We start from the raw sequence: 21,104 nt of genomic DNA, 5'->3' as shown, positions 1-21,104 counted from the left end.
TGTCCATAAAAGCAAGGAGGGGAAAGGGGATCAGGAAGGGTACTGGAAACAATGAAAAGAACACCATATGAATGCAAGGTGTTGTCCATGCCTAGACTAATGCATGCAGTTTCCAATCTACCACCTCAAGAAAGATAAAACCTAATATCAGCAATCCAGAGAGGTATGAATAAAATTATTAAAAGAACAGAGTGACACTATATGGCGAAGAAAAAAACTAAATGTACTAGGCTGAAGACATATAGATTGTAGGATACTGAGGGCAGAGACTTTAGCCTCTGTCTTTGTATCCCTAATAACTTACACATACACATGGTATATGCTTAATAAATGAATTCAATTTGTTACCTGATAAGAATCTATAACATCATGGATGGGGTAGAAAATTCTGTTACTGCAGGAAAGGAACTTTATTGGAACACTCAGCATATTCCAACCAAGGTTGGGTTTTTTTGCCAGACAGTCATAAACGATGATTGTTCTTAATATATTATAACCAATTTCTAAATCACATGAACAACAAGATAGGAGGACCAAATATTTTCTTCAATCCCCATGACCTTTCAAATCTCTTCAAAAACAGAAATTATGCACCAAAAATAAAATAATTTTAGCTGCTTCTATGGTCTAGAACATCCACAATTTAAAAAACAACAAAAACAGTCTTACACCAAAAACCAAGCTACGGGGGCAGCTAGGTGGTGCAGTGAAAAAAAAAAAAAAAAAGCGACCCTGGATTCAGAAGGACCTGAGTTCAAATCCAACCTCAGACCCTTGACACTAGCTGTGTGACCCTGGGCAAGTCACTTAACCCTCACTGTCCCGCAAAGAAAAACCAAAAATCAAACAAAAACATATTTCTACACCAAGGTCTGTCACCACCCCCCAACCCCACCCCCCATTTCTTTTTCTAATGCCATGGAAATTCTGGCTTTAAGTAATGGAAGTTTGCATGCCTGCTGAAGTTTGCTCCGGCTTAGACAGCCAGCTTGACCACAGTCCTCCTAGAGCAAAAGCCTCCTGGGAGATGGTAATCCAGAAAAACCAGTGCTGCAAAGCTCTGAACTGCTAGTGCCAGACCAGAGAACCAAGGAACAGAGAAAGTTAAGACAGTACAGGACACCTTGCATGGATGGGGAGAAGGGGAGGAGAGAATTTCAGGAGTTGTGTAGCATTCCACCAAGACTAAAATACAGAGGCGATGGACAGAACATGGCAACACCCTGTTCACCAAGTTTGGGGGGGATGGGGAGTGTTGATCAAAGGTGGAAAGAAGAATTTACAGTAACTACAACAATGTAAATGGAAAGAATGACACACCAAAAGACAAAAAGTAAATTGTAACAGAGCCAGCTAGGTGACACAGTGGCTAGAGCACAGGCCCTAGATTCAGGAGGACCTGAGTTCAAATCTAGCCTCAGACACTTGATACTTACTAGCTGTGTGGCCTTGGGCAAGTCACTTAATCCCAATTGCCTCACCAAAAAAAAAAAAAAGTTAATGTAACAAAATTACAAAGATCAGATATGAGAAGATACCTCCAACCTACCCTTTCATGGAGGTGAGAAGTCCAAATGTGTTGCACATTGCAGTTTCAGACTTTTCAATAAACCATCAGTTATGCGTTTCCCCCCATCTTTAAAAACACTATTTATGGGCAGCTAAGTGGCACAGTGGATAAAGCACCAGCCCTGGATTCAGGAGGACTTGAGTTCAAATCCAACCTCAGACCCTTGACACTAGCTATGTGACCCTGGGCAAGTCACTTAACCCTCATTGTCCTGCCCCCCCAAAAAAACAAAACACTGTCATATGGGATGGGTCTCTGGGAGGGGGAAAGATGTGTAATTTAAGATTCTAAATGTGGATTCTAATCTGTTCCCCCAGTTTTGGGGGAAACTGACTAAAATCACTGATAAAACGAGTTTAGGTTTTTAAGGGTTTATTGAAAAACAGAAAGAAAAAGATTGAGAACAGAATTCCAACAGCCTGGCATTCCTATCTTTCCTCAAACTTCCTGTGAAGTCCTCTGCTGCCGCCACCACCATCAAGTCAGGAATCCAAAAAAGAGAGAGCTCTCCGCAGGCCCTCTTTCCTCCTTCCTGTCTCCTCCCAGAAAATAGGAGGCTCCTCAAGTTGATTGGCTGGTAGCCTTGATAGACAGCACCCATGAGCAAACATCACTTCCTGACGCCAAGGAAAAGCCACATGGACTTGCCCTCTGAGGCATTTTCCTCATGGTGGAGCTTTCCTATAGTAAGTTTCCAGTAGGTGGCATCATTCCAATCATTACAAAGAGATATGGGATACTATGGTGATGTAAACAACAGAAAATATCAACAAAAACATTTTTTTTGGCAGGGCAATACGTGTTAAATGACTTGCCCAGGGTCACACAGCTAGCATCAAGTGTCTGAGGTCACATTTGAACTCAGGTCCTCCTGAATTCAGGACTGGTGTTTTATCCACCATGCCACCTAGCTGCCCTCAACAAAAATATTTTAAAATATTTAAAATATAAAAAAAAAACTAGATTATAACCAAAACCCACTTGGTTAAGCAAATTCCAGAATATGAGAACAAGGGGCCATTTTTGGAAGACAGAAAGAAATAAAATAAATAGACTTGCTACTTCATAATTAAGATTATTTCTTTAACAAATCAGTAAGCACTTATTGAGTTATTACTATGTGCCAGGCACTGTTCTAAGAACTGATACAAAGATAAAGCAAAAACAGTACCTGCCAACAAGAAGCTTATGTTCTAAACAAAGTTCAATGGGAAGGGATATCTATTGATAAAGGGACCCAAAAAAGAGCTGGTCTATGGGGTAGCTAGGTGGCGCAGTGGATGGAGCACCGGCCCTGGAGTCAGGAGGACCTGAGTTCAAATCCAGCCTCAGACACTTGACACATACTAGCTGTGTGACCCTGGGCAAGTCACTTAACCCCCATTGCCTCACCCAAAAAAAAAAAAAAAACAAAAAAAAAAGAGCTGGTCTGAATGACTGAACCACAAAAGACACTAAGGAAATCTAAAATTTCTGACTCCCTTAGTTTCTGAAGTATAGAAACCAACCACACTCTGACAAAGTATCATTTGGTGCCTCCAACATACAAACTACTAGCAGGGGCAGCTAGGTGGTACAGTGGATAAAGCACTGGCCCTGGATTCAGGAGGACCTGAGTTCAAATTTGGCCCCAGACACTTGACACTTACTAGCTATGTGACCCTGGGCAAGTCACTTAACCCTCATTGCCCCGAAAAAGCAAACAAACAAAAAAGAAACTACTAGCTCAGATGCACCAAATGGCTGACCCACCTCCACCTCCACCTCCCCAATCACTAAATTATAGGATTTAAGAGCTGGAAAGGACCTAAAAAAAAAAAACAAAACCCAATTAGTTTAACAATTTCATTTAAAAGAAGAAATAACTAAAATCTGAAGAGTTTAAGTAAACACCATGAGCCTCAACCACCCAAAGAATAGTATTGAAAGACTTCAGAACGCTGATCAAATACTTGTTTCATACAGGAATAGGACAATGTGTCTATGTCATTTCTAATACCCTTCCTGATAGATTTTTTGGCCACAGTAGCACACTGATCCAGCAACTTCTGATACAAACTCGCTCAAACACAATATTAATTGAACAGTGTTACAGGGAACAGTTCCTTGGGAACTGTTATAAATATAATAGTTTGGGGGCAGGTTTTGGTTATTATGTATGATTTCCCTCCAAGTACTTTTCAGCCAAACCCTTTAAACATAATTAGAAGGGGGCAGCTAGGTGGCACAGTGGATAGAGCACTGGCCCTGGATTCAGAAGGACCTGAGTTCAAATCTGCCCTCAGACACTTGGCACTTACTAGCTGTGTGACCCTGGGCAAGTCACTTGACCCCCTCATCACCTGCAAAGAAAACAAAAACAAAAACGAATTGATGTAAAAAAACAAATAAGAAAAGGAATCTATTCTCATAGTTTTCAACCCAACAGAATTATAGAAGACCCTATAAAGATGTCCACATCTTTAGAATAGGAGAGACAGTATAATTAACTTTAAATAGCCCTCACCAAGAGTCAGAAGACCTGGGGTTCAAATACTGTTTCTGATATCTATGTGATCCAGGGCAAGTCACTTCATCTTTCTGAGTCTCATTTTCCTTGTTGGTAAAATGATGAGGTTAGATTGGCCTCTGCCAATTCTAACACAATCTATGTCACATTTCCTCTTTGCATCCGGTCTAAACCACTGCTTTATATATGAGGTACTTAACAAATGTTTATTTAATTGCAAGTTTGGTAAGCAAGGCAACAGGGCACAGTGAGTAGTGATTTGGCCTCAGAATGAGGAAATCAGAAGACTTGGATTCAAGTCTCATCTCTGACAAACTGGTCCCCTAGGAAGTCACTTAAACCTCTGTGTGCTTTAGGCCCTAGCTTAAACTGTGGGTTTTGAGCCCACATGGGGTCTTGTAACTGAATGGGGTGAAGGGTCGTGAAAAATTTGGCAACAGAAAAAGGTTATGTATACCTGTTTTATATACCTAAATGCCCAAGGTTGCATAGTGGAAAAGAGTTGCAAGTGGAAAAAGTTTAAGAAGCCCTGCTTTAAGCAATACTCCAACTCTAAGCTGAAGTGCAGCTGAGGAACCACGTAAATAGAAGGAGTTTCCTCACCAAAGATTTCTTTACAACAATTAAATCGCAGGTTAAAACCACCTCCCCCGCAAAAAAGTATGAGTTCTTCCATAAACAGGTTATTTGTAAACCAGATTGGGGCAACTAGGTGGCACAATGGATAGAGCACTGACCCCAGAGTCAAGAGGACCTGAGTTCAAGTATCACCTCAGACAACTGTGTGACCCTGGGCAAGTCACTTAACCTCAATTGCCTTAAACATCTGGGGCCATCCAAGTCGTCCTGATATATATCTTGCCACTGGACCCAGATGGCTCTGGAGGAAAGAGTGAGGTTGCTGACCCTGCACAGCCCTCCCGCATTTAAATCCAATTCACTGCAAGTCATGACATCACCCCAATGTCAAGGTTCTCTCTGAGAATAAAGGACAAAGGCAATGACAACAATTTGTAAAGCAGAATATGGAGATTGTAACCTACAGTCCTACACATTACAACCTGAAAGATTTTCATACTGCCATCCAGTCCTGGATATCTACATCTTGTTGATTAGCCTAAACACCCTGGAATTTACCATTTATTCTAGTACCTCCAAGAGGAAAAAGTAAGGAAGGCCTCCAATACGTTGGGCAGACTCCCGTCTGGCAAACTACTTCTGTTTAGGCATGGACAAAAATCACATAGAATAGACCAGCTTGGTAGGGTTTCCGTGCTTGTTGGAAAGGAACTTCCAAATCAGTAAAGTCGCAGATCCATTTGAAATGAGTAACTCCAATTTAGCCACTTCAAAAATAAAGTAATAATTTAGGTAAGAAATTAATTTAATTTCCATACCAGAACAAACTTCTTTTTTCTCTGGAATTCATTTATTCCTTCACTGAACAAACATTTATTAGGCCCCTATTATGCAAAAGCACTGTGATAGGTCCTCAAAGAGATACAAAGATTAAATAAGGAAGGCTCTCACTGTTATATAAGCTCACCCTGCACCCAGGATCTCCTGTATCTACTCTATCTTCCACACAGTTGCCAAATTGATATTCCTAACCATGCAGCTTGGCTCAATAAGCTCCAGTGGCTCCCTATTGCCTCATGATCAAAATCGAACTCCTTCATTGGCAAGGAATTGGAAATTGAGGGGATGGCCATCAATTGGGGAATGACTGAACAAGTTGTGGTATATAAATGTAATATTGTGCTGTAAGAAACGATGAGCAGGCAGATTTCAGAGAAACATGGAAGGACTTGCATGAACTGATGATGAGTGAGATGAGCAGAACCAGGAGAACAATGTATACAGTATCAACAACATTGTGTGTTGATCAACTGTGACAGACTTGATTCTTCTAAGCAATACAATGGCCCAAGACAGGTCCAAAGGACTCATGATGGAAAACGCTCTCCAAATACAGAAAAAAAAAGAACTGTGGAATATGGATGTTGATTGGACCATACTATTTCTATTGTTGTTCTTCTTCTTTTGAAGTTTTTCCTTTTTGCTCTGATTCTTCTCTCATAACATGACTAATGCAGAAATGTTTAATGTGATTGTACATATATAACCTATATTAGATTACTTGCTGTCTTGGGGGGGAGGGGGGCAGGAGGGGAGGGAGAGAGAAAAATTTGAAACTAGAAATCTTATAAAAACAAATGTTGCCAACTATCTCCAAATGTAACTGGAAAATAATAAAATATTTATATGAGAAAAAAGTCTCCTTCATAACTAACTCCAGATTGACAACATATTACTCTCACCTCCCCACCCACCCCCACACTCAAGCACTCTCCACTTCAGTCAAACGGCCTTGTTTGCTGCTCCTCTCACATGGCATTCCATCTCCTGTCTTCATGCAAAGGCTGTCTCCCCTGCAAGGAATAGACTCCCTCCTCACCCTGAACTTCCCTCCTCAAGCACCAATTCCTAAAAATCATTCTTGCTACCATAAGTTGTTAGTACTGCCCATTACTGTGTACTGTTTTGTACATACCCATTATTTTCGTCTGTGAATATATTCTCTTAATAGAACAAAAGTTCCCTAAAGGTAGAAGTTTCTCTTTTCTTTGTATATCCAATATCTGGCACACAACAGGTACTTAAATAAATGCTTATTGATTGATAAGACCTAAACACATAACTACAAAGCACATTATTACTTTACAAATTAATTAGAGCAGAGAAAATAACTAGTTGAGTAATGAATGAGGAAGAAGACAGCTATCAAGGAAGTCTTCATGAAAGGGATGGCATTTAATGATCATTAAATGATCTCAATGTTTATCTATCTGCTTCCTTCTCTTTAATATAGTCATATATTGCCCTTGAAATTCCTTAGGTAGCAGCGCTAGATGAGGAGACCCTAGAGAAGGTCTAGTGCACTTTGGAGATGAGAAAACCAAGGCTTAGAGTACTCTGAGCCTTTTCTCTTCCCCCATGTTCCATGAACCTGCAACAAACTGAAATTTGTCAAGCTGTACAAAAGTCATACTATGATGACTGTGGTAAAAAGATGACCTTGTGGGACAGCTAGGTGGTGCAGTGGATAAAGCAACAGCCCTGGATTCAGGAGGACCTCAGTTCAAATCCGGCCTCAGACACTTGACACCTACTAGCTGTGTAACCCTAGGCAAGTCACTTAATCCTGATTGCAACTGCCACCAAAAAATAAATGACCTTGTATTCCCAAAGGCTATATAAGTACAGTGCAAGCTCTGGCAAGTCTCACCAACCTGGAAGAACTTCCAGTATAAATCCAGCTTGTCTGCCATCCATGGGCTAGCCCAGCTAAGGACAACATAGCTCATCCCCATTAGGGGGAAGAATCATGCAATGAATTCTTTGACCATGGTCACCTCACCAATGAAATGTTGATTTCTACAAGCAGAAAGTCAACAATCCTACAAAATATATCCCATAAAGCTCTTCCAATAGGGAGGTCTCGTTTTGTAGGCAAACCCACAAAAAACTTCCTTATCTGTTGTTGCCCAGAAAAGTCATGACAGCTTAAACTAGGTAGAAAATAACTGGGTTCACAAAGGAAATGAAATGTGATGACAACTACACTTTCCTTAGTTTGAAGGGGTGGGACAGAAAGCTAAGTAGAGCACATTGGGGCTTTCTAAAGTCTAACACAATAATAGGTTATTTGCAAAAATATTTTAATGCACAATTTCAAGCTGGTATCAGACTTCAAATAATGTTATTATTAGAACAGCTTTGTATCTAATAAAGAAAAAGAAAACCAAACCTCACATCTATTCCCTGTTCTTAAATTCAGTAGTGTATAGAAACAGTGTAGTATAGAAGAAAGAGCTCTAGAATCGGATCCAAGAGTCAGATTTTAATCCTTGCTCTGTCCCTTGGCCCTAGGCAACTCAATCAATTTCTGAGTCTCCATTTCCTCATCTGTAATATGGAGATTAAAAACTTGAACTCCTGGGGGCGGCTAGGTGGCGCAGTAGATAAAGCACTGGCCCTGGATTCAGGAATACCTGAGTTCAGATCCGGCTTCAGACACTTGACACACACTCTAGCTCTGCGACCCTGGGCAAGTCACTTAACCCCCCTTGCCCCCCCCCACACACAAAAAAAACAACCTTGAACTCCCTACCTCCCAGAGAGTCCTTAAAGTGCTAAAGAATAAATGAAAAAGCATTTATTTAGTAAGCAGTTATTATGTGCCAGGCACTGGGTTAAGTGCTAGGGATAGGAATACAAAAGAAACAGTCCCTAACTTTCCTATATTCTAATGGAGGAGACACTACATAGAAGGATGCAGTGGCTATGAAAGGGTAGGTGTTTTGGTCTGAGTATTCAAAAAGATAGTGAATCTAGCCACAAAGCAAATCAACTGATACACCTTCTTCCTAGAAGCAATGAGTTATTAAGAGTTATCATTAAATAAATGAATGAATGAATGAATGAATGAATGAATGAATGAATGAATGAATAAATAAGAGCTATCATTAGTTGTAGAAATATGTTTAATGTGACTGTACATGTATAACCTATATCGGATTGCTTGCTGTCTTGGGGAGGGGGGAGAGAGGGAAGGGAGGGAGAAAAATTTGAAACTAGAAATCTTATTAAAAAAATGTTGAGGGGGCAGCTAGGTGGTACAGTGGATAAAGCACTGTCTCTGGATTCAGGAGGACCTGAGTTCAAATCCAGCCTCAGACACTTGACACTTACTAGCTGTGTGACCCTGGGTAAGTCACTTAACCCTCATTGCCCCACAATCAATCAATCAATCAATAGATAAATGAATGAATGGATGGATGGATGGATGAATAATAAATGAATGAGTGGGGGAGCAGCTAGGTGGCACAGTGGATAGAGCATCGGCCCTAGATTCAGGAGGACCTGAGTTCAAAGCCAGCTTCAGACACTTAACACTTACTAGCTGTGTGACCCTGGGCAAGTCACTTAACCCCCATTGCCTCTCAAAAAAATGAATGAGTGAATAAATTAATAAATAGATAGATAGATAAATAAATAAATAAATAAAATAGATTTTTAAAAGAGTTATCATTAGTTCCACCATTAATAAAAGTTTTAACTTGTTCTGGACAATGCTACCAACAAAATCATAGTAAGCTTACATTTAACTGTTACACTTAAGTGTAAATTTCATGAACTGAGCAGATTCGCAGAGTAAAAAAAGCATGACTCCTCTTTTTCAGAACAGAATTATTGCATTTTACATTGACAAATTCCTTTAATATGTCAAAAAGGGATAGAAACCTGCCTACAGGCTAACCACTTAGCAAACAGCTGATCAAAGTTTACTGAGTAAACCAATACTCTGGCACTAGTACGCACTTGTAAGTACAAACACCTAAGCACTACACAAACACAGAAACCACTCAGGAAACAAAATAATATTCTGAAGATTTAAATTCCTTCATTCTCAAATTACTAAGACATGGCAGAATACCAGGAACAACTGGGAGGGAGGGGGCCCTCCAGAATTCAACTTTAAAACAACTAAAAGTGGCACCAGTCAAATCCATAAACATTTATTAAGCACCCACTATGTACCAGGCACTATGCTAGGCACTGAGACACTGGAGATATAAAGAATGAAACAATCTGTACTGTCAAGGAACTTCCATTCTAACAAAGGAGCTTACATTGCCACACCTTTAGACAAATACAACCAGCAAGTAAGTCTGTCTAGTTATATCTTAAAACCAACCCCAATTTTGGGGATGGGAGGGAAATAAGGAAACATGCTTTATTTCACCTTCTTGAATTAAATTAAAATCTCTATTTACTATGGTATTTTAACAATAACGTAAATATTGTGCACTCAGACTCTACAACAAAGTAGAAAACTTTCTTTCCCAGCAAGTATGGTTAAGTCTAAAAAGAGGCTTTTGTCAGCTCAATCAAAACAAGGTAGGCTGCTAGAATCTGAAAGAGAGAGATAAAAAGCTTGATCTGAACTCTCCCGACTCTCCAAGGTTCAGAAAATGGCTTTTCCCCCCTCTAAGGAGAGGTAAATAATAGAATCACAAAAAATTGGTCAGAAAGGACCTCAGAAATGACCTGGTCCTACCATAACTGAAACAAACTCTACATCTTCCTCAAAAAATTAGCTTTAATCCCCGATGAGGAAATTCCCCCTACCAAGTTGGCAATTTATAGTCTTAAACAGCTGCTCAAGCACCGAGAGGTTAAGTGACTAACCCAAAGCCACAGGCACTGTGTATGTCAAAGACTCTTAAGAAAAACCCTGATCTTCTTGGCTTGGACCCCAGTTCTCTGTCCATAACACTGTCCCATACCTCTCCTAATTTTTAGGAAGTTTCAAAAATCTGCCACTCAGAAAACTTGCACCCACTTGTTCCTACTTCTGCCCCCTGGGGCCACGCAGAACAAGCCTAATCGCGATTCTCTATTAGGGGCGGGGGAAGAGCTTCAAATTCTTCAATACAAACGGCCATCAAAACCCCAGTATCTAAAAACCAGACCACCTTCAGAAGTTAACTGAACCCACCTACTCCTGGGCAGCGATACCTTCTACATCTTCCCCAAGAAGTTGGGCCAAGTCTCTATTTGAAGACCTCTAGGGAAGGGGAGGTCTGATGTAGCTGACTTTGGGTCAGCTGTGGGGTCTGGCAGCAAGTTTTTCCTTACATCGAGGCTCAATCGCTGCATCTTCCACCTACTACTCCTAATTCTGCTCTCGGGGGCCAAGGGGAGCAAGTGCGATGCCTCTCTCACGTGACAACCCTTCAAACACTTGAACTGTAACTTTCCCCTTAAATGACAGAATTGGAGCATCTCAGAGCTGGAAGGGGCTTTACGAATCATCCCGCAGGACCCCGTCTGGAGCAGGCATGTCCCCCGCCACATCACCAACAAGCGGGAACCCGCCCCTGATGGAGGACCAGCAAGGAAGAGGCATCCCCAGGTCTCAGCTGGGAACTACCGGGCGAGCGAGGAAGATCCGACCCCGAAGGCCCCAGGGGACCTCAAGTGACCGTCCATGCCCCCCCCCAGACCCCACGCCCCCATGTCAAGTTCTGCTACTGATTCCGTATGTCTTTCTTCTCTGTACCTCAGTTTCCCCATCTGTTACAGTGAGGGGGAAGCTGGACCAGATGATGTCTCAAGTCCCCGCTAGCTCTGACTTTTCTTGGCTACTCCCCCCTTCTCTGCATCTCGGCTCCAGGAGCCGGTGGGGCCAGGGTGGAAGGAAGGCGAGATCGGGGATGGGAAGGGAAGGGACACAGAAGCCGCCGGTGGGCGGGGAGGCGCCGCCGCCGCCCCCACTCCTCGCGGCTCCCGGAGCTGACAGGGGCGGGGGCCGGGACGGAAAGGAGGGAAGAAGGGCGGGAGGACTCTCAGCTGCACCGCTCCCGGAAGGCGCGGGACCCCGGAGTCAGAGACCCACGGCCCCACCGGCCCGGCCCAGGAGCCCAGCCCTTACCTTCAGGTCGTTCTCCGGCAGATACTTGCAGAGTCGCGCGATCTCCACATACTTGTCCAAGTCCAGGGGCGCCATTTTAGGAATAACAACCCGCAGTGGCGGCGGCGGCGGCGGAGAAGGCCGAAGCCGGAACTCTGTAAAGCGTCACTTCCTGTAGACATAAGCGTCGCTGCGTCAGGGCGTAAAAGTTTGCCCTTCCGCTTCTTCTTTCTGCCCGCCCCTATGGCCCTACTTCTGAATGGTTCAAGACTGAAAGTCGCAAGAGTTCCACGGACTAGATCTCTCGAAACTTACCAGGACCCGTAGGGTCCTCCCAAGAGCCGCTAAATCGGCTGGGACTTGTAGTTTCCCACATCAAGCAGAGCTTATACCTCTGGTTTATTCACATAAACGCACTTACCGAGAGACATGTACATACTCCTACATACGCCGGGCAAAGGCCGCCTTGTCCCATGCAGGGATCGATGCTGAATTGTGACGTGGGAGAACCTTCTCTAGACATGCAAGGCATGGAGCCTTCGACCTTGCCCCTCCCCGCCCGGCGTGATTCTGTCCCTCTCCTCCCCTTTCCCCGCGTCCACCGGCTCAGAGCCTAGTTCACCCACTAGTCCCTTCGTACCTTTCCGGGCTTCCTATGCTTTATTCTCTTTAATATACTCTGCGATCCAGTTACACTGACTTCCTTTCTGTTCCTCCCACAAGACACTCCTCCCGACACTGAACATTTTCACTAGCGGTACCCCAAGCCTAGAATGCTCTCCCTCCTTGTCCCCGCCCCCTGATTTCCCTGAGGCTTCCTTCAAGTCATAGCCCAGATTCCATCTTCTGCAAGAAATCTTTCCCGATCCCCTTTATTGCTAGTGCCTTCCCTTCGAGGTTACATGCAATTTATCATGTATATATCTTGTTTGTACAAAGTTGTTTGCGTGTCATCTCCCCACTAAACTGTGAGCTCCTAAAAAGCAGGAGTTGTTTTTGCCTTTCTTTGTATTCCCACTGCTTAGCAAATGCCTGGCACATAGTAGAAAATTGTGGACTAACTCTGATCTCTTAGTACCGGACAGGGAATCCCCTCCGCTACATACTCTGGGGGCTGCGCGTAAGTGCGCCGGTGTCCTTCCCGACTGCGCTAAGCAGATGACAGCCAGCCCCAAGTACAGGACGGGACTGACTGACTGAGTACCGGGTTCCCAATCCAGGTAAACAAATAAGTGGCATCATAGAAAGGGTCCTAGGAGACATGAGACCTGGATTACAGTCCCAACTAAGGCCCCTTGTTCTTTGTGTGACCATGGACAAGTCACTTTCTCTGGGCCTCAGTTGTTCTCATCTTTTAAAAGAGGGTTTTGGATCACATTATCTTCAAGCTCTCTCCCAGTTCCGACATTCTACCTACTCTGCCCCGCTGAGCAATTAACTTCAGCTAGTCAATTCCCTTCTCTGCGTTTCAGTTTTTGCCTCTTTAAAATGAGTCGATTCTACTAGATGCTCGCATCTCAGTCCCCTCAGTCTATAAGTACACAGATCCAGCACTCTGGATTCTCTATATATGGCTGACCCTCATCTTCCAAGGCTCTTGGACTGCTCTTTTAACATACAAGGATGAGGCAGAAGAGAGACTCTAGGGTTCTGTGCTTTTTTAATCTAGATTTTTATTTTATTTTTAAGCTGCCCCAATACTTTATTTACATATTAATAATAATACACATCTTTATTAAAGTTTTGAGTTCCAAATTCTATTCCTCCTTTCCTCCTTCCCCTTCCCCTATCCCTTCCACTAGGCAATAAGCAATCAAATATAAGTTATACATGAGCAATTATGTAAAACATTAGTCATTTTGTATAAGAAAACTTGAATAAAAGAAAAAATGAAAGAAAGTAAAAAATAGCATGCTTTCAGCCTGTGTTCAATCAGTATCAGTTCTTTCTTTGGAGGTGGACAGTATGCTTCATCATTAGTCCTTTGGGATTGTCTTGGATCATTGTATTACTGAGAATAGTTGTCATTCACAGTTCATCAAACTATTTTGCTGTCTCTGTGCTCAGTGTTCTCCTGATTCTGCTCACTTCACTATACATAAGTTCATAAAAGTCTTTCCAAGTCTTTCTGAAATTGTCCTGTCATTTCTTACAGCAAAATAATATTCCATCATCTTATATACCACAGCTTGTTTAGCTATACCCCAATTGATGGGCATTCCTTTGATTTCCAATTCTTAGCCACCACAAAAAGAGCTGCTATAAATAATTTTGTACAAATAGGTCTTTTTCTCTTCTTGAGGATGTCTTTGGGATATAAACCTAGCAGTGGTATTGCTGGATCAAAGGGATTGCTGGATCATTGTTTTACAGCCCTTTGGCCATAGTTCCAAATTATTCTCCAGAATGGTTACATCCATTCACAATTCCACCAACAGTTGATTAGCATCCTAGTTTCCCACATCCCCTCCAACATCCAACATTTCCCTTTTTTGTTATATTTGCTACTCTGATTGGTGTGAGGTGATACCTCAGAGTTGCTTTAATTTGCAATTCTCTGATCAATAGTGATTTAGAGGGGCAGCTAGGTGGCAAAGTGGATAGAGCACCAGCTGTGTGACCCTGGGCAAGTCACTTAACCCCAATTGCCTCACTAAAAAAAAAATTTTTTTTAAATAGTGATTTAGAATATATTTTCATATGACTACCAATAACTTTGATTTCTTTGTCTGAAAACTGCCTATTCATATCCTTTGACCATTTATCAATTGGGAAATGACTTGTATTTTTATAAATCTGACTCAGTTCTCTATATATTTGAGAAATGAGGTCTTTATCAAAGATACTTCTTTCAAAAATTCTTTCCCAGTTTTCTGCTTTCCTTATAATCTTGGTTACCATTAGTTTTGTTTGTGCAAAAGCTTTTTAATTTTATATAATCAATATTATCTATTTTATATTTTTTATTGCTCTCTATATCTTCTTTGGTCCTAAATTCTTCCTCTGTCCATAAATCTGACAGATAAACTATTACATGTTTTCTTAATTTGCTTATGTTATCAACATTTATGTGTAAATCATGTACCCATTTTGACCTTATTTTACTTTAGGGTGTGAGATGTTGGTCTATATCTAGTTTCTGTCATACTATTTTCCAGTTTTCCCAGCAGTTTTTGTCAGATAATGAGCTTTTGTTCCAAAAGCTTGGATCTTTGGGTTTATCATATTCTGTGATTATTTCAAAGATAGGTGTGATAATAGTTGACATTTATATACCTATTTATTTAAAGTTTTTAAAGCTTTGCATTCATTATCTCATTTGTTCTTTACAACAGTCCTGTGAAATAGCTGTGTGATCCTGGGCAAGTCACTTAACCCTCATTGCCCTGCAAAAAAAAAAAAAGAAAGAAAGAAAAAGAAAAAGAAATCAGTAGTTTAGTTTGAACCTAAAAATTACATTCCCCATACTAATAATATCTATAGGAGCAGATAGATATAATTCTATCTGGTACCTCCTCCCTCCAAGGAGGGCAGAGAGACTATTCTCTGGCCCCCCAACCTCCTGATTCCCCTTTCCTGTCAAGAATCAAGGACTCCCTTTGAGGAGTAGAGAAGAAACTAAGAGATGTTTATTCTTGCCTCCTTATGAGCCACAACAAACACAAAATAAATACAAGATTAATGGGGTGAAAGCACCAGCATCTTGAAGAAGAAAGACCTTATAAGAAGGTAACACGTAAAATAAACTTTGAATAAAACTAGGGGTTCTAAGAGTCAGAGATGAGGAGTGAATATATTCTAGGTGTAGGAGGGTCAAGGATTGTAGATCTTCATGTGTTAAAAGCAACAAAAAGGAGCAGCTAGGTGGTTCAGTGGATAGAACACCGGCCCTGGAGTCAGGAGGACCTGAGTTAAAATCCGGCCTCAGATACTTAATATTTACTAGCTGTGTGACCCTGGGCAAGTCACTTAACCCCAAGTGCCTCACTCATAAAACAAAACAAAACAACAAAAAACTAGCTCGGCTAAACTGTAGAATGAATGAGTATGCCTTAGTTGGTGGAGACTTGACCTGGAGTCAGAAACAACAGAATTCAAATTCAGTCTCAGATACTTTCAAGCTCTGTGACCCTGGGTAAGTCACATTGCCTCTACCTCAGTTTCCTCAATTGTAAAATGGAGATAATTAGGGAAACTATTTCTCAGGGCTGCTGTGAGTATCAAAGGAGATAATATTTGTAACATTTTCAGCAAAGTGACTGGTATATAGGTGCTTAATAAATGATTATTTCTATCCTTTCCAGGGTTGTTGTAAGGATAAAATGGGATAAAATTTATAAAATGCCTTGCAAACCATGAAGCACTATATAAATACTAGCTACTGTTATTAATGAGGGAGAATAATGTATAATAAGCATGGAAAAGAAGGTTGGTATCAGTTTGTTGTTGTTGGTTTATTTTTGGGGGGCAGTTGGTATCAGTTTTGAAGGACTTTACGTAGCAGACAGAGGAGATAAAAGGGAACGACATGCAATTTTAGTGAGTAGTGGAATAAAATGTCTAGAATTGCATTTTAGGAAAATCACTTTAGCAGACATATAGAGGATGGACTGGAGAGAGCAAAAACTTGAAATAAGGAGACCAGTAGGACAATATTGTGATATTCTAGGCCAAAACTTCTTAAATTGAGGGTCTCAAGGGTCATGTAATTGAATGTGGGGGTTGCGAAAAATTTGGTAGTAAATGTTTGATTTGTATACCTATATACCTAGGGTCATAAAATTTTTTCACAAAAAGGTCATGAGTAGAAAAAGTTTAAGAAGCCCTGCTCTAGGCAAGGAACAATAAGAGTATACACTATGGTGGTGCCAGTATGAGTAGAGAAAGGGGGACATATAGGAGAGACAATGTGGAAATGAATCAGCAAGATTTGGCAAATGGATGAATATGTGTGATAATTAGGAATGAGGAGTCCAGGATGACAGCAAGATTTCAAAAGTGAGGGGCAGCTAGGTGGCACAGTGGATAAAGCACTGGCCCTGGATTCAGGAGGACCTGAGTTCAAATCCAGTCTCAAACACCACACTTACTAGCTGTGTGACCCTGGGCAAGTCACTTAACCCTCATTGCCCTGCCAAAAAAAAAAAAAATTTAAAACTGGGACAGAAGTGATCCTGGGTGAACAATCCAATCTCTCACCTTGAGACCATGCTTCTCTATTCAAGCCATCCTATGCCTTGTTACCTGATCCTGCTCCATCCTCCAAGGTAGACCTCCAGAGGCCATATCCAGGAGAAGCTAAGTCCCTCAGCTGAAAACTCCTACCCTGGGACCATACTTCTTCACCCCAGTCATTTTCTGTCATGCTGACATGACTACATCTCTTTCTCACCCCCATTTCCTTCCTCATCTTGCCCTGGGAACTGAATTCAAATCAATCAATACTACCATTGCTTCATGAAAGGATATGTCAGTAGAATCCCCTAAGGTATTGATCACCATTCCTGTGATTTATCAGACCAAAACATGCTTCCCATTAATTAGAACATAAAATCCTTGAAAGCAGGAATTCACTTTAGTATTTGTATTTGCAGTGCCTAACCTGGAGCCTGGAGCATAGTAAATGCTTAATAAATGTTTTTGGTTTTTCTTCATTCAGGCAATCATCCAGTAGAAACCTGGAGATCTCCAAGGGTGGGAAATACACGCTCCTAAAGGAACCCATTCTACTTTTGGACTGTTCTAATTGTTACAGAAAGGTTTTACTTACATAAAGCTGACATACAAAGCTTTTCTATATTTATCCCCTCCAAGATTCTCCCCCGTTAGAGGGAGAGTCCTAGAAAGTCCTACACCCAGTTGCAAAGGCTTTGAGTACAGCCCTGGGGACAAAGTGTTTGTCTGCTGTCAGAGGACTAACCCAGCCAGCTACAGAGAAACTCATTGCCAAGAAGGTTGGCCACCAGTGCATGAAAAGTTAGCCATATCAACTCATGAATACCCTGTAGAAAGGGCTGTAGTCTTCAGCAGTGGAAGGAAGGAAGACCCTTACCCAGAACTCTCTCTCTCTTTCCAAATGGTGCTTATTTTTACGTAAGAGGAATAAAATACCAATACAGCTGACTTTATTCCATGGTTAGTGAATGAGAGACATGTAAACAAACTGCTACATCAATTCTAAGAGTGAAAGGTCCTTACCAATAATAGAAGGAATAAGGAAAGGCTGCTTGGAGAAGTTCACATCTGTGTTGGGCTTTAAAATACAGGTCAAAATTCAATAGCTTAAGAGGACAAGGGGGTATTCCAGGTATGGGGAACATCATTAGGAGATGCCCAAAGGCAGGGAAAGGACAAAGCATATTCAAAACACAGAGAAGAGTGCAGTTTGACTGTAGTAGAAAGTAGGTGGAGGGGATTAATATGAGATATGGGAGAAAGGTAAAGTGTCAGGGGCTTGAATGTCCCCCCCCACCAACTACCCTACCCCCAACCCCTGTCCCTCACTAGGTTGTTGTAGGGATCCCACAAGATGTTAGCTGTGAAATAGTTGTGAAAAATATAAAGTGTAATACAAGTGTGAAGGATTACTGTTACGGTTCCCTCTCCTTGATTGGTCTGGGTCAGTTACCAGTTTGGCAACTAAAGGCCGAGATGTCTTTTTGTCCTTGAGCAAAGTACTGTACTGCTCACTTTTCCTAAGTGTCTCACAATGTGAAGATCCCTTAGGAAGATGGACCTCTCTCTACAGCAGACACTAACTAGAAATTAGAAGGGAAAAGTCTCCTAAGTGGCAGGTAAGTACCTGGAATGGGGAATGTAAGAGTGAATGACACATCAAGATTGTTTGTTAAAGAGGTAAATTGTGCACTCAGTGTGGCTTGATAGAAAACATGGTGGTGCCAGAGTGAGAGGACCTGAGTTCAATTCCCAGATGTGGAACTTTGGGTATATTGAATAATCTTTCTGAGCCTGTTTCCGCATCTGTAAAAAGGATGATAATATTTGTACTTCCTATTTCATAAGGAAGTTGTGATAATTAAAGATAATGTGGTAACAGTAATGAGCTCTATATATGATCTGTTATTTTTACCGTGGCATTGAATGAATGAACTTGGGCAAGTTTTCTTGAATGTCATCGGGCCCAGATGGTTCCCCCCCCCACCCTCTTTCAAAGATGATCTTGCTGGTAAAAGCCTTAATTGTATCCTGAGAATAGGTTGTTCCTATTGCTTTCAAGTGTCTCCTAGCTTTTTAAGTTCCCTTTTTAAAAAACAAATGACTGGGGGCAGCTAGGTGGCACAGTGGATAAAGCACCGGCCCTGGATTCAGGAGTACCTGAGTTCAAATCCTGCCTCAGACACTTGACACTTACTAGCTGTGTGACCCTGGGCAAGTCACTTAACCCCAATTGCCTCACCGAAAAAAAAAAACAACAACAACAAAAAAAACAAATGACTTTGGGGGCAGCTAGGTGTCGAAGTAGATAAAGCATGGGCCCTGGATTCAGGAGGACGTGAGTTCAAATATGACCTCAGACACTTGACATGTACTAGCTGTGTGACCCTGGGCAAGTCATTTAACCCATATTGCTCAAAAGAAAGAAAGGAAGGAAGGAAGAAAAAAAAGAAGAAGAAAATGGCTTTGAATGATTCTGGAAAGCAGGCATACTACAAAGTACTTTGGGAGAAGGGAAAGAACTCTGGATTTGGAGCCAGGAGAACTTGGTTTACTTGTCACGTTTACCAATGGTATATCCCTAAAAGAAGGAATTTTTTTCTCTCTGATACTCAGTTTCCTGATCTGGAAAATAGGGACAATAATAGAATATTAATTTTGAAAAAATCTCTTAGCCAACTTAAAATTGTTCTAGAAATGGGAGTTATTATAGCATAGATCTCTGTTTAAAAAACCTTATTTGCAGACAGCAGGTTGCTGTATGACATATATGACTTATTGGATTGTAGTAAATTTCATGAGTAAGGACTGTCTTAATTAGTCTTTTATCTTGCTTAGTACCTAGCACTTAAATCTACCACAGAGCATTGCTCATTGTAGGCATTAAATGGTTTTTGAATGAATTGGTAAAAGACATTTAAGGGGCAGCTAGGTGGCACAGTGGATAGAGCACTGGCCCTGGATTCAGGAGGACCTGAGTTCAAATTCAGCCTCAGACCCTTGACACTTACTAGCTGTGTGACCCTGGGCAAATCACTTAACCCCAATTGCCTCACCAAAAACAAACAAAACCTAAAAAAAATAAAAATAAAAATAAAATTTTTTTAAAAAGGAGTGCCTTAAAGTTACTGAAAGACAGAAGAATTACTTTGGGGATAATCCTGAAAAAAAATTTTTTTCTGAATATGGAAATGTCCTCAGAATACTAGGAATTTGAACACTAAAAAGATACTGGCTCTTTTTTTTTTTTTAAACTGGACAGTACTCTTTCCATTACTTAATAACTTCTCATGTTACTTGTTAATCCCTCTCTCTGAACCTCAGTTTCCTAACCGGTAAAATGAGGTGGTTAGACTAGATGATTTCTAAGGTTCCTTTCAGCTCTAAACCTTCTTATAGACATTTGGATGCCAGGACCAAAAAGTTAACAAGGCACCAAGCACAGAGGAAGGATCTAGAAACTGACTACCCCAACTGTATTCACACCTTCTGAGGAAGACAATTTCAGTCCTGATCACCAGTGAATCATTTCAGTTTCTTCATCTACAAAATAGTCATTATAATTCTGTACTACTGGCCTTTTTGTAAGGGTTTTAAGGAAAGTGTTTTGTACACCTTAAAGCATTACAGCAGCTCTCAAACTTTTTGCTCTCAGGATTTCTTTTCACTCTCAGATATTATTGATGTCCCTCTCTCAAAGAGCTTTTGTTTGTATGGAGTATGTTTGTGGATATTTACTACACATTAGAAATTAAAACCTCTTCCTATGATTACGAAAATAATTCTCAGGAACCCCTCATGCTTCCAGAAACATGCACTATAGAAATGTGAGCTTTTATTATTGTTATTTTTCAGCTAAATGGGAGAAACAAGTTAGCTCACCTTTCCAGGAACAGTAAAATTAGCAGGGTTTGAAACTTTTTTTTAGAGTAGCAACAAGGTGTGGTGGAAAGAGAGCTGATTCTGGAGTCAGGAGGCCTGGCTCTGCCACTTATATAATAGGGTCTGTTTGACCCATAAGAAGTCAGGTTCTTAACCTCTCAGTGCCCCGGGCAACTTTCTGAGACTATAAATTGCAGAAACCAGATCTTCACAATCGTTTTACTTGCTGAGTGTTCCATACTCCAATGAAACCAAGCTTCAAGGACAACAAAAATTATAATAGCTCACATTTCTGGTGCTTTCGGGGTAAAGCACCCATAGCCTCACAGGATCATTCTGAGGACCAAGAGATAATGTAGGTAAGGCACTTTGCAACCCTTAATGCGCTACAAAAATGGGAGCTATTATTATTATAAGCCTTAAAGCGCACTAGAAATGTGAGTTATTTTTGTTATTACAGAACCACCAAGGCAACTGCCTTACCCTCA

General features: G+C 41.2%; 1 protein-coding gene across 1 annotated transcript in view; it reads right to left on the bottom strand.

Annotated features, from left to right (window-relative positions):
- The window catches only part of PPP6C (protein phosphatase 6 catalytic subunit), a 40,318-nt gene extending 28,003 nt beyond the window's left edge, over positions 1–12,315 (bottom strand). The window contains exons 1-2 of the mRNA XM_043986032.1: positions 12,200–12,315; positions 11,581–11,731 (exon numbers count right to left, since the gene is read on the bottom strand). Of these exons, the coding sequence (XP_043841967.1) occupies positions 11,581–11,655 (75 nt within the window). The 5' untranslated portion in view covers positions 11,656–11,731; positions 12,200–12,315. The remainder of the gene's footprint in view (positions 1–11,580; positions 11,732–12,199) is intronic.
- Between the last annotated feature and the right edge of the window lie 8,789 nt (positions 12,316–21,104).

The sequence above is a fragment of the Dromiciops gliroides genome, chromosome 2 (assembly GCF_019393635.1).
Source record: "Dromiciops gliroides isolate mDroGli1 chromosome 2, mDroGli1.pri, whole genome shotgun sequence".
NCBI lineage: Eukaryota > Metazoa > Chordata > Mammalia > Microbiotheria > Microbiotheriidae > Dromiciops > Dromiciops gliroides.
The sequence above is the reverse complement of the archived record's forward strand: the minus strand, read 5'-3'. Positions and strand labels throughout refer to the sequence as shown.